Raw genomic sequence first — 13013 nt, forward strand, 5'->3', positions numbered from 1 at the left:
AGGAATATGCGGGTACGAGCCAGGGACAAGAAAGAAAGAAACAGCAGGTGCGGGGAAAGCTACGCCTGCGCCGGATCACGTGACGGGCGCGACCAATCCGAGCTTCCTTCGCCCCAGATCCACACGTGATTTTTTGCGTGACAACGACGCCATCGAAACTTGTGAGCCAATACAAGCTTCGCTTGAAGATTTTTAAAGGTTGCCTGTGGCAGATAGCTCAATTCTAGTTAATGAGCTCGTCTATTCGAAGAGGCGGATATTACTTGCACAAAAAATTCAAATGCATGATCAACTAATTAAGAAAAATTAACTAAAGAGGTTCTTAACTAATTACCTTACAATTATTACAATTCATCTTTACAATTAGTATTACAATTCATTTACAAATTGCAGCCGTTGAGTCCTCAAGGCGGATCCACTCGGAACGAATTCTCAGGATGGCACCAGTTTCGAGATAATATTTCCCGAACCTTGCGGAGAAAGTCATTGGCTTACTTACTTTCTTAACAAAACGTCGTTTATGCATTCAAGTTCAAAAATTAAAAGAAAAATTTGAAAGTGTTCGCTGAAACACCCGGTAGATCATTCTGTTTAAATCATAAAAAAATATACATCCCGCGTACTTTCGGTGCGCTGACGACTTCGTTTCGAAATGCTCCATACGGCTGCCATTGCATGTATTCTTGTTGTAAAAATTATCTGCTCTGCTTTCATAACGTTATAACGTTTAACAAATTTTCTTAAGAAAGCCTATAAACGTTCAGTATAATATTTTGCGAAAGTGCTAAGGTAAAAAGAAATTAAATGGCCGGGAGTCGTAGACGACTGCGACGTTTGAAATATACGTGGATATGAACCGCTAATTAAGACACGCCGGAGGGACGCCGCTTGTGTTAGCCCAGCAATTTATGCAAAGTGAGATTAGGGACAACACACTTGTCAACTTTTAAAGCATCACGATTGCTTTAAAGCACCGACACAGAACAATTGTCTTTTGTTCCGAGGTTACTGCTACAGGTAAATGTCCTGCCTGGCCTTGTCTTTTATTTGCAGTGCTAATTTGACTTCTGGTTTCATTACTCTTTTCAGTTCATGTCGTGGGGTGAAAAGAGCGTCCTTATTTTGTACTCGGCGATGCTTTTTATTATATCCTCCGCCATGATTCTGCTGCCGGAGACACTTGGCAGCCCTCTGCCCGACACTCTCGAAGAAGGCGAGCTATATTCAGCGCTCAAGTAAGTGTTGGAGATTATTGCTCGCAGGCAGAGACCGAGAAAGGGAGATAAAAATAAAAGGTCAGAATGGCCCGAGGGATTGTATTAGAAGGTGGAGTGCTTGATCTATGGCTGATCTATGGCCCGGGTAATGATGTTGCTGAAACCCGGGAACAAATCACGGACCTTTAATTAAAAAAAAAAGCTTGGAGGAATTACGAACGTTTGGGCGGAATAAGCACCGGAGGACTAAACCACGGCTTCTTTATCTATCCAGCGGCCATGTCTAAACCAAGCAGTTGTCGATCTTTTTTTTACGGTGCGTCCATGCATCCATTTGCTTTCCCAATTTCACCTATTTCGCCACATGAGCCTTGTTCACCATTTCTTGCAGTTTTCATTAGATTGACTGTTTTTGCTTCTGGCTATCGATAATCGGTCAAAATTAGCTTTTATATTAGTTTGTGTGATGTATACCATGTTCTCTTCGTTAATTGAGCCAATTGGCGCCGAACCTATGAAATTCAAAACTTGCACAATAGCCTCCACGTTCTTGTATGCTCCAAATCAATAGTGCAATGAATCTGCCAGACTTGTTTATGCAAGTCATGTCACGTAAGTTCGATATACAAACTGATTTCTTTAAGCTTACCGTTTATCGGTAACGTAAAGTACTCGGCTAGTTTTTACAAATAATTTCTGAAACACCAAGCGCGAGGGTGTTTCACAAATGCAAGACTTCCGATATAATATTTCTCGCAGACTGTTTTGGATGAAATAATAAATGGTTACAGCTACTGTAAGCACGAGCAGTAGATTGTTCAACGACAAAAAGATGATAACATGAGGCCACAAGAAAGCGTTCCAACCTTAAAGCAATTAGCGCGATCATGCTTAAGCAGTGAACGGCAACAACAACGACAAAAAGGAAAAAAAAAAGCTGCAAATGACCGGCGCTTTCGGTAGTTTCTGCAACTAGACGCAAGCCAATCAATCAAGTGAACTTAAAAATGCGACATAGTTAAACAAACCAAAAGCATACCAAGTGCTAGAAGATAAAAAGGCAAGCACAATTCACTGTTAATACGATTATTATGACTTTGGAAGCTGATCTTTGTTATGGCACGTTCAATCATAATCTAAGCAAACTTTCTATACTGAAAGGACGCCCATACACACGATGCAGTGCTCATACCAAAGCATGCTTTTGTGACTAAAACTGAGGAAAGTTGAAGGGAACGTTTTGTACGTTTTCAAATGAGTTGCCACATGCGTAACAAGGTAAAGATGAACGACTTATTCGATACCTCCTTGTTCGTTCCCCATACTAAATGCCCTTTTGGCCCTGTAAGGCAATTTAAATAAACAAATATTAGATATAGCAACATAGAAATGCTTTGTTTTCGCGATTGAAACGTCTTTTCATGACAAGTCTGCATGCCTCAGGGTCACGACCATGCACACACATGTTTTAGTTATCAGGGACCGAATACACAAAGTTGTTAATTTATCGCTAATAATGGGTCCATCATCAGTATTGGCTGCAAGTGGCTGTTACGCACAATTTTAGCGCAATGGACCCACTTCCTTTGCTCTATGGAAAGTACTTCTGTGCCGAAGCACAGGTCAGACTTAATTTTACGCACTGCATCTAGAAGTTTCAAAATGGCACCAAGGTTTAAATCCGTATGTTTGGACGAGAGCAATGCCTAAAAGGTATGCACGAGGCTCTTCACTTTCCCACCTGATGTTACAATAAGGTATGTTAAATGTCTGAACGGCAGCGGTGTCTAAGTGGCTGTTCTGTTCTGCATTTGAGCCCGAAGTCACGGGTTCGTATCCCAGCCACGCCGGTCACATTAGCATGGGATCCGGATGCAAAACGAGCTTGTATATCATATATTGTTTGTACGTCAAAGAACCTCAGGAGGTCGATATTCCTCCTTTCCTCCCAGCCCCCCCCCCCCCCCTGTTCGTATTCTCTCATGGCCCATAGATTTCCGGGGAACTCAGAGCGATAAATTATAATATATTTATTATTGGTCGCCTAATGTAGATTTTGAGCCTCCAAAGTGGAACAGATGACGTACATTGCAAAAGCACCAACTAATGGATCATTACAAACTAACCCTCTTTGCCATTTTATGAACGAAGACTTGTGAGGCTTGTCACGTGATTTGTTCAGCTTGAAGAAGCCATCTCTAAATGTGGTGCTTCGTAAATTTATTACTCGTGTGTTCATGGCGAACGAGAGGGTGCTGTTTGTATTTATTTTTGGGAGCTGGGAAGGTTCTTCTAGCCAGCTGTGTGACGCTCATTGATAAAGATCGTTTATGCGTTGCTTAAGTACACTCTAAGAGCTTTTTTGCACCCTTACGTGTAAACTTGTCCCATAATAGCACACCTATGAGTGATGAGAAAAGGCGTGGTTGAAAAACCATAACAATTCTTATAGCCGTGGGTGCACAAAAATATCTGACAAGAAAATTTTGCAGTGATAGCTTTGCAAATATTTTAACGCACTTTTTGAGTCGTTTGTAGCAAGTACCATTCTTTCCCTTGCGAGAAAATGCCGGAACACAAGATACCTGTGGTCTGAACCGTTGCTCCCCACCAGCGTTTCAATCTTACCCTTAAACGTGAGGATGTTATCCCTTGCGACAACCAAACATCCTTTATGCATCCACAAACATGTTCAAATGTTCTGTGTCGATGCTGAAAAGCTATTAAGAAAGTGGCGGTGCCCCCCGAAAAGCATTGATTTTAGGTTTCATATAGTATAGAGGCTAGTATAATTTGGTTCTCTTAATAAATAAATTATGACGTCATCACGGGGATGCGCGCCTGCACTGAAACGTTCTGAAGCGTGTTTTCACAAAGAGAAACGACTGGTCGCGGGCTATGAGCGTGAGCCAGACAGCCGTGCCAACAACTTATTTGCAACAATGGAAAGTGACCATAGCCCAAGTGATAAGTGACAGGCCTGTCGCGAAAGCTGATGGAAAGTCGCTTGTTTGCCTCCTCGGGTCCAACATGCAAGCGTCGTTAGTTCAAAACACACTTAAAGCTTTGATCCTTTTACCGAGACGTGTTCTTCCTGTGATTTTTCTGTATTTTTATCATGTGCATGCTTGAGAAGATGATTTATATGTAACACCCTCCGCACAATTAAACAGTTGTGAGTAGCGCTTGTCTGCCTTTTCTTGTTTGGGTTCTATTTTTATTGCGCTAATTTTCCTCATCAGCCGTTCGCAAGCCTACTGGGTGGGGCCCGGAACGAGTGGTCTCATAAACGCAAGCTCCACGGAAAGAGTAGCGTCATAAAAATATTTTAATAATAAATTTTCACCTATGTCAATGGGTTGAAATGTAAGGTTTGGAAATCTAACTGGAGAAATATACCTACCAGAGAAAACGTATTGCGAGTTATCGTGAGCTGTGCGAATGCTGTGGAACAAGAAAACGTGTCACAGCATATGCCAAATGTGGCACGGGAGTTTTCTATTGGATCGCCTGATGTGCGACGAAAGGTACGTTGAATAGACCAACCGCTGCCTTAGTGTACAACCAAGAAGGCATCCTATAAATAAAAAAAAGTTAACAGGCCAACCGACCTGCGCAGTGCAAGGACTGCAAGTTTGAGCGTGGTTTCGTGATGCTATAAAGATTCTTGGCAGGAACAAGAATCAGGCGACACGTGGCCTAATTGAAGCTTCTTACATAAAAAAGTACAGGCAGCGCAGTGTAAATGATACGTGAATACAGCTGTACAAAACTGAAATTACTTGCTTGGGATGATGGTCGTCCCGTCAGGTCTGAGTGAGGCCTGCTGCGCATATGGGACCAGGAGTTTATTTACCTTTGGGTCCGTGCCCGAAAGAAATCAGTTGGAAGTGCCACCCCTGCTATATTTATTGTTTTCGTTGCTATCCATGGTTTGTGTGCAACATTTTAGCGGTTTGTATATATATACCACAGTGCATACACTCTAAAAAACTGTTTACATTATTTCGGGTGTATCTTTGTCCCACAACAGTAATCACATCATCTATCTTACCTAAATTTTCATTCTTGAAAACTCTGCACTCGCTACTTTCCTTTCAAGGTTCATATGTCACACTGATGACGAACATGCCTTTAGAGACCTGAGTGTACCGGGTGCCTTGCGTTAAAGAAAGAAAAAAATCACTCGAGGTAAATGACGCCTAATGTTGCGGGACAAATTTGTTTATGGCGCGTAATGCAAACCAACAAGTTCGTCTGAAGTATCATGAGATGCTCGGGCCTGTGTGAGAAAATTGAATAGGCATTGCGCATTCAGAAAACCCCCGAGCGTCATATGTTCGTATCAATGGGTGAAGGAAGGTCTGTTGTGCTTTCGGTGCCAAATCAGCAACGAAATAACAATATCTTTCAAATTACGCGGTTTAACGTCGGAAAGAAACAGTAGGGCTACGAGGATACTCGCAGTCTCCCAATTGATTTTGACCACCTATCCAGGTTTTAATGGTCACGTAGGTCTAACTACACGAGTGTTTTTATACTCCGTCGCCATCAGAATGCGACCGCGTATCGGACCAACGAACGCGTGCTAAGTGGCAACATACCAAAACCATTAAGCTACCACGGTTATTGTACATATACTCTTATGCGAAGAACTACAGGGCTTGTCAAACATATCATGCAAATAATCTAATAACTTGATAATATATTGATAATCTAATAACTGTAATGACTTGAATGCAATACTCAATCCTGCTCAAATGACTGCTTCATTTTAGTCTGTCAGCAATGGTAAAATTTTCTTTTTAGAGGGGGAGGCCTATTTTAGACCTATTGAGATAGCATCCAAACGTTTGCAAAGGTGCTCCTGCTTACATTAGTTTCCTTGATGCCTCGCTGTGCAGAAAGTCGATGGGCGTCGATCCTCAGGTAATCTAAATTAGTTCCCGAGAAAGCCAAAAAAAAGAAAGAAAAAATAACGACACTATTCGAATGTAGTGTTGGTGCTTACATAGTTATCATTACGATGGTGTTGTGTATCTGATCATCACGCTTGCTCGGTGTTTCAAGGTTATCGAAGAAAATGAAGGCCGCAAGAAGAAACACAGACTCCTACAACGTTGTGGAAGCAGAGGATCGCGAAGAGGAGAACAAGATCTGAGCTTAAGTATACTGCAATGAAATAAACAGTTTCGATAAAAACCCGAAGATAAACCACGTTGCGACTTACACTGGTTTGCTTTACTTTTGAAGACATTTGTACCTTTCTCATGAATGCTTTCATTTACCTTTTTCAAGTACGGCGCTTTGCCAGGTATGGTTGACTACAAAATCCTTTGAGCACATGCTCAGATGATTGTGTCACAGCGGTTGAAACATCAGCTTGAAGAGCGAAAGTCCCCATGCTTAAACGGGCTAAAGTGTGTCCTCATTTTCTGAGTCATTCATTTGAATTTAATTTTTTTCTGACGGAGAAACCTGACGACTTCTGTCGGAAACTGCACCAACCACTACTGCGGATACTGTGGTGGCGCTGACAAATCAAGACGTCCCGTCTCATTTTCGAGACATACCAGCCCTTCAGCGCTGAAAATATTGAGCGAACAGTGAGACCTGGATCTGTCCCTGTGTGGCGGTAAAGAAGCTATACCCTCTTTGGAAGCCCCTGCTTGGACACTGTGAAATATTCATGCCAATTCATAACTTTACTGGGAGCTTGCTTTAGAGAAAAAGAAAGTTAACAATTTCAGCGTGTGGCACTCGCAGGGATACACGCAATTCCGTTTCATCTCTTAAAAACTGAAAGCCGCCTTCGCACAAAATTCAAAATTCCAAACCCTAGATCTCGAATATACATGCGGTGAGCAAAAGTATACGGACCACAAGCTTGCTGAAAAAAACTGAATTAATTCATTGTTAATGCGCATAAAGCGAATCTAACGAATGCACTGAAAAAGTTGAAATGCCAAGTTTGCACTGCGCTCCTGAATTTAAATTTACATTCGTATGCAGAGAAAACAAATGGCTATACCACGTCACCTTTGTTCCGTATACTTTTGATCAAGGAAATACATCAGTGGTGTAATGCAATGGAGCAATAATAAATAACAATTAAGTGCGTTAAAACGGTAAAATCGTGAATCTGTTGCAACGACGCTCGCGCGTCCCAAACTTGCGTCGAATGTAATATAAACCTTGATTTCACTGCATTTTCAAAAACCTTAACCTTTCAACGCAAGGACTGTAAGAGCAGTAAGTTGGGGACATCTTCAGTGACATATCTGTTTACTGACAAGCTCCCAATGCTTTATCTTAGAAGCCCGTTGATTTAAGCTATTTCGCACAGCTTCATTACGATAACACAACGGCGCAGAGAAGTCATACTCAAGAAAAACTTTAGTTTCACCCGATGGCGAAGCATCGAAATATCAACATTTAGCGTTGCGCTGAATGCGGCTGAGAACGCTGGGGTGATCATTGGCGCCTGCAACGTTATTGATCATATCGACCTTCTATAAAAACCTGTGTATAACGAATGGACTTACCGCATAGCGAAACCGACAATTGTCTCAATTTAGCATTCACTGGGACTAAGTAGCAAGCTGTCTATATAAATTAGTATGCGAGAGGCACACTGCATCGACGTACGACCTTGGCGCAGTGCTCTACTTTCTCGCATCAAAATGGGTGGCAGGCAGAAGGTGTCTTCCCGGGAGGCTATTCTTTCTCTCGCAGCTATTGAGCTTCGGAAGCTTTCGGAGCTGCTTTTGCATGGGTGGAGCTGCTGGACTTGCCACTTTATCATAAAGCAAAACTGAAGCGGATGAGCGCCGGTTTCTTTTACATCCGGCCTGTTCATTTTCCACTTCGTTTGTCTTTCTTGAATCCCATGTGTTCAGAATACGCCAAAAGCCTTACAATTGTCACTGCTTATAAAGCGCTCGGGAAGCCGATTACTGTACCAGACGTTTGCAAAGGTGCACCGTGACTGGAAACTCACACGAGCTGCATTTTGAGAAGAACCGATCCGCCAGGTTTCGCACGCGCACCATAGAGAGAGAGAAGAAGAGAGACACACACACCCAGAGAGAGAGAGAGAGAGGCTCTTTAATGAATGGTGGATAGATTTGACTGGCTTCACTCCTAGCATGCAACTCCAGGTGATTGCGCTGAAATAAAAATTATACACACAGGACATACAACTCTTTACACACGCGTAGCACACACACACAAACCGCTCAACATAGCAAATAGTAAAGTATCTCGTTGAGACCAGTGTCTCGCCGAAGAGTTACAACAGCCTTCGTAGCGCATGATGCATAAGCAGCACCATAGACGATGGTTCAAGAACATGTTGTAGCTCAAGGTAAGTTCCTGAAGGTACAGGGTCAACCACATCTAAGGTGAACACCTCATTAGTATTTAAGCTGGCAAAACTACAGCGTTTATTCTACTTCACGAGTGAAACGTTTGTTATACGATGTGTAATCATGGTGTAGATAAACACAATAATGATTTTTCGAATTAAGTACTGAATATCAGCTTCTATGATGTCTTGAATACTAATGAGGTGTTAACCTTAGATGTGGTCGACGCTGTACATTTTGAACGTCCATTGATTGTATAGGAGCGTAAACAAATGGAAACAGAGCGCCTAGACGTCAAAAGCGCTTAACTGAAACCGGTTTCCTCCAATGAGGAATAAATATGCAAGAAAAAAAGCAAAGCCAAAAGAGAGGAGTTGAGCAAAACACAAATGGAAAAAAATTACCATTTGTCACGCGCCCTCAAGGAACGAGATTTCGCATCCTAAAAGTGATATCGACGGCAAACTCAAATGTATATCGCAGTTCATGTTAATCAAAAAACGCCTCAGCAATCTTCCTGCTTCTCTTGTGATTGTCGGTATGTAGAACTGATCTGCGCTGAAAGGGTAGTGCGCATCTGCATTTTGCTCAATGTACCGACAAATATAATCCCAGAGCGGCCTTCACTCATGCAGGCATAACTTCAATCAGCGCCTAGTCTGCCGAATGTATACCTTGGCGCAAGACAGAGGAATGCAGTAAACCACATTGCATTCGAGAATTCACGTAGTGATCAGCATGCTTTACCACGCAATCCTTACTTAAACCACCAAGTTTCAGTAGTTTAGTTTTCTTGCAATTATGGAGCATAGCCGCTGCAATTGGTTACTGGAGGAAAAAGCTATAAATTCCTTGCTGACCATTTTTAATCCTATGCGAGAACGCATGCAAATATAAAGTTACTGTCAATTTTTTCCCGCGTTTTCTGAATTCCATAGGAAGAGCCTAAATCTTTTATTCGTTTGAATACCTTTCGACCGGCAAAAACCAGCACGTTTGTGGGAAAGCCAGCTATTTGCAATGTAGTGTGGACGAAAATGTTTTCGCCCAACCACTAAGAGGTAGTAAAATCTGGTGTAGCTGTCAGCCCTTTGCAGTCTGCAGTTATGAAGTCGTGCGTTCATGCAAGGGCAAATGATTTTTCGAGTTAGACTTCTAGGTTGCAGGTAGCTGGCGTTCCCAGAGACATGCTCGTGTTAATTTTGTACACCTTTCAAGGTTTACAAAAGAATAAAATGTATAGGCTCTTCTCATGAAATGAAGGAAAGGCGGCAAAAAATTCGTGCTCATTACCTATTTGCACGTGTTCTCGCGTACGATTAAAAATGTCGGCAAGGAATTTAATGTTGATATAGTGTTTCTTTTTTCTGGTAAGTAGCCATGTGGTTGCAGTGGCTGTGTTTCATAACTGACAACAAAACAAAAATGAAACATGGTGGTTTGGGAAAAGTTTGCGGGTTAAAGAATACTAATCACTACACGAATTCTCGATGCGATGTGGTTTAATGCATTCTCCTGTACTGCAACAAGGTGTACAAGGTAGATTTGGCGCCGCTTGAATGCATGCCTGCGCGAGCTCTTCATTGAAGGCCGCACCGGCCAGCACATTGCTCAAAATGTGAGTGCATTCCGTCACTTGAGGGCGTATCAGTTTTTTATAGTAACAGCCACAAGAGAAGCCTGGAGATTACGAAAACGTTCTTTATTAACAAGCTCTGTGATATATGTGCGAGTTGTACATCCACATCCCTTTCCGAATGCGAAATCTTGTGCCTCGACGGCAGGCGACATAGGCCAATTTTTTTACCAGATGTTTTTTGTTCACCTTCTTTCTTTCGGCTTCGCTAGTTTCCTGTATATTTATTCCTCGTTGAAATGAACCCGTTTAACTTAAACGCCTGTGGCTTCTAGGTGCTCTGTGTCGTTGGTTTGCGCTCCTTTACAATGGAACTGCACCCAACCAGCCGAGCTGTCTGTTCTCTTACATTTAGTGCGGTCCTTCAAAGTGTAATGGGGTGGCGATTGCTGAACAATCGTGCTTAAATCATGTAATATGCATACCTAATGCGATTAAGAATACCTAATTCCTGATAATCACATGCATAAAGTGTGTACATATAACATTACGCCTGGACCTATGCACACTCAATGTGATTAGGTGTACAGAACGCACATTATTCACATGCATCAATTGGGCACCTTTCAGAATTAGTAGAGACCTATGCAAGCTTAATGAGAATAAGTATGCATAATGCCCTATAATCTCATGTACCATGTGTGTACCTATAACATTAGGTGTGGGCGGATGAACCCCTAATGTGACTGAGCGTGCCTCATGCACATTATTCACATGCATCAATTGTGCGCTGATGAAATTTGGTGGCGACCTATGCACACTTACTGTCATTAGGCGTGCATAATGCACGTTATTCCCCTGCACCAACTGTATGCATATCACATTAAGTGTGGACCTACGCACCGTTAATGTGATTAGGTTTGCATAATGCACATGAATCACATGCATCAAGTGTGTACCCATCACATTAAGTGGAGGCTTATGGACACTTAATGTGATCAAGTGTGCAAAGGTGCACACGAGCAACGGCACATCGTGCTTGGCTGCGTTGTCTCTTGGCTTCACGCTGTTACAACTTACGCAAAAATCATTGCTTAGTTTCTTCGTTTACTTGTCGTTCACTGCAACATGCCGTTTTCTCTAAAACGTTATGCGACGGCACAGAACATTCATCTACGAAATGTACACGTCTGCATTTAGATTGTGTTATGGACATCTTAATTTTTTGACCGCAAATTTTACACACGATTGAAAATTGAACCCAAGAAACAAGGCTAGAAAATGTTCTCAACGTACGCTTGTTCGACTGTAAGTTCAATAGCCGAAGAAACATCGAATTTTACTGGATGTTTTACAGGTGCAAATACGTTTTTTTGCCGTTATTTGCACGCATTCGATGTTAGTAATCGCCAGCAGTGAATGCTGCATTGGTATGTCGTCTCTGACCAAGCAAGAACATTGTGCAATGGATTTGTTTAATGCGTTTAGCCGAACATGCAGCGTGAAGAATTATCGTGAACTTTGATTCCTGCATTCATGAAAACAGCCAGTGTAAAGAGAAAAAAAACAATGTTTCATGCCTATTGAGTAACAATTTCATAACCAACATTGGTCAAAATGTACCTTTTTTGGCTCTGTGTAGCCGATTTTTTCACTAACAATTAAAAGTATGGCCCACCAGCAACCTGTATGTACCTGTTGGAGCCTTAATTGTAAATCGATTTATGTAAAGATTGAAATGAATGTCTGGACTATGGCTTACCTAAACAACCAGCAAGTTCAGCGTGTGACTAGAGTGGTAAGCCTTCAATTTCAGCAGCGATTGTTCTACACATACAGCCTTCTTGTATGCAAGAATTTTTCGTATGCCACGTGTTCGTTTGTGAGATACCCCGAACAGCGTCTCATTCTTGAGATATTTTTCTATTTGCAGGTGAAACTTCATTGTATTAGAAATAAAACAATGTTGAGCGAACGCCATATTTTATCCTCATCAGCCAACGCTCAGACTATGCAACGTTACGTTGTGAACTAAAAGTTGTTCAAGTGAAGAGTTGTTCAATCTGAGTGTTGCATAGAAAAGCATCGTTGCATAGGTAGTGGCGCTGTGTTAGCTTTGAAACGTCGGGCGTCACCTTTTAAGTCTAGTCGCATAAAATGTAGGGCACCAAAATAGTCTTTTCTTGCTGTACTCTCTTTGCGTATGTCATGCCACGACTAAGCGGCACGATAGCTTCACGTAATGTGACAGTGTACCCTGCATATAAATGAACGCGAACGGCTAGCGGAGTTTCCTTTTTCATTTAAAGCATGCAACAGAAAGAATAAAAAATGGAATAAAAGAAAACGCGGACGAGAATTCAAACGAGCACGATATGCACATTATTTTTTTTACGCCGTACAGCCATCCGTTATATGTCGTACAAGCAACGCTTGCGTAAGCCAAGTCGCAGAGCAGAAGCCCTGTCAGGTGTTCAACGTGTAGCAATGAGCAGGTTATGCAACCCGTCTGGGCGTGTATTGATACATTCAGCTATTTGTAGACGCCTGTGTCCCAGGAGGCTGCCGTAATTTGCAGGAAATGAGTGACGGCGACATTCCGTCACATTGCGAAGGCGACGTTCGTGATTCTGGGTTCAGCGCGGCAATTTCCCGATCGCATCAGATGACTGTAGATTGAGCCCATCGATAAAACGGTCACGATTGGTCGTGTCGCCAGAGAAAGTGAGAAATGTACTTACCGTGATGATAGAGAAGACGCATGCTCTTCTCTGATAAACTGCACGTACGTGCGGTTACTTCCCCCGATGCCTTCAAACGTAGCTGTCAGTTTGGAATGCACAGGTATTATTC

The 13013-nt window shown here is 42.2% G+C and overlaps 1 protein-coding gene across 1 annotated transcript in view; it reads left to right on the plus strand.

Moving 5' to 3' along the window:
* The window catches only part of LOC119464236 (solute carrier family 22 member 6-like), a 32448-nt gene extending 26027 nt beyond the window's left edge, over positions 1-6421 (plus strand). The window contains exons 10-11 of the mRNA XM_037725126.2: positions 1090-1235; positions 6288-6421. Coding sequence (XP_037581054.1) covers positions 1090-1235; positions 6288-6378 — 237 coding nt within the window. The 3' untranslated portion in view covers positions 6379-6421. The remainder of the gene's footprint in view (positions 1-1089; positions 1236-6287) is intronic.
* The last annotated feature ends 6592 nt before the right edge of the window (positions 6422-13013 follow it).

This window comes from Dermacentor silvarum, chromosome 9 (genome assembly GCF_013339745.2).
Source record: "Dermacentor silvarum isolate Dsil-2018 chromosome 9, BIME_Dsil_1.4, whole genome shotgun sequence".
NCBI classification, from domain to species: Eukaryota; Metazoa; Arthropoda; class Arachnida; order Ixodida; family Ixodidae; genus Dermacentor; species Dermacentor silvarum.